The sequence below is a fragment of the Triticum aestivum genome, chromosome 2B (genome assembly GCF_018294505.1).
Source record: "Triticum aestivum cultivar Chinese Spring chromosome 2B, IWGSC CS RefSeq v2.1, whole genome shotgun sequence".
Taxonomy (NCBI): domain Eukaryota; kingdom Viridiplantae; phylum Streptophyta; class Magnoliopsida; order Poales; family Poaceae; genus Triticum; species Triticum aestivum.
Window position 1 is genome coordinate 144056251 of NC_057798.1, and position 1420 is coordinate 144057670.

The 1420-nt window shown below is 45.9% G+C and overlaps 1 protein-coding gene across 1 annotated transcript in view; it reads right to left on the bottom strand.

The window, feature by feature from the left end:
• LOC123043953 (uncharacterized) overlaps positions 1-405 on the bottom strand; it is a 6407-nt gene extending 6002 nt beyond the window's left edge. The window contains exons 1-2 of the mRNA XM_044466568.1: positions 199-405; positions 31-92 (exon numbers count right to left, since the gene is read on the bottom strand). Coding sequence (XP_044322503.1) covers positions 31-92; positions 199-275 — 139 coding nt within the window. The 5' untranslated portion in view covers positions 276-405. The remainder of the gene's footprint in view (positions 1-30; positions 93-198) is intronic.
• Positions 406-1420: the final 1015 nt, after the last annotated feature.

A 1420-nucleotide genomic window follows, 5' to 3' on the forward strand; every position in this document is an offset into this window, starting at 1 on the left:
AAACAGTAGGCAGCCATATCAGTCGCGCACCTCTCGCAGATGTATTCGCATGGATCAGAGCTAAAGATCGAGAAACGGCGGCATGGTGGTCTCTGCAACGGGAGCGAGAAGGAAGGGGGTAAGAATTGTCGGATTCACATTGTGGGGAGCGAGATCTAGACCGAGCGGGGAATGGAGGGGGAGGACGCGAGGGGTTACGTCGGCGGCGCTGGAGGCAGGTGGAGAGGCCAGTGGAGGCGTCGGGTCAGCGACTGGCCGAGGCGGGCCAGAGACATCGGCGAAGTTCCTTCTCCGCGACGGCGACGGCGCCGGCGACGGGGGTGGTGAGGTGCGAGGAGCGGGACGGAAGTGGGCGGCGAGGGTTTAGGAAGGGGCGAGAGAATGAACTGACAGAACGGCGGAACCACTTGATATGATCAACTTATTTCGTCCCTCCATTGCGAAATCAACGGCTGGGATGCAAGCAATTGTTTTCCTTGATATACACTCGCTTCTTCTTCTTTTCTGCGGGGGATTTTTCTTTATTTGCTTAAATAAAAACCTCTTTGGTTCACTGTAAAAAAAAGGCCTCTTTGATTTAAAGTACTCTCGCATGAATTTCGAATCACCGGATTCCTTCACGGGTCTTTATTTTGTGGAAAAACTTTCGATCTACTAATATTAATCAACTGTAAATGTAGTACAAATAACACCGGATTAATAAAGATTACATTCAGGTCCGTAGACCACCCAACGATGGCTAAAAGCATTGAAGCAAATGTCGTCATCATTTCTCCCCTGCCAGAGCCGAGCAAACTTTATTGTAGTAGACAGTCATAAGTCATCGTGGTAAGACCCCGCATGACTAGCGCACTAGAGCAACAACCATTGTTGATGATCAAATGAAGACATCGGATCCATTGAAGACAAACACCGAAGATGTTGGAAATATGCCCTAGAGGCAATAATAAAATGGTTATTATTATATTTCCTTGTTCATGATAATTGTCTATTGTTCATGCTATAATTGTATTGACCGGAAACCGTAATACATGTCTGAATACATAGACCACAACATGTCCCTAGTGAGCCTCTAGTTGACTAGCTCGTTGATCAACAGATGTTCATGCTATAATTGTATAGACCATAACATGTTCCTAGTGAGCCTCTAGTTGACTAGCTCATTGATCAATAGATGGTTATGGTTAACTGACCATGGACATTAGATGTCATTGATAACGGGATCACATCACTAGGAGAATGATGTGATGGACAAGACCCAATCCTAAGCATATCACAAGATCGTGTAGTTCGTTTGCTAAGAGCTTTTCTAATGTCAAGTATCATTTCTTAGACCATGAGATTGTGCAACTCCCGGATACCGTAGGAATGCTTTGGGTGTACCAAACGTCACAAGTAACTGGGTGGCTATAAAGGTGCA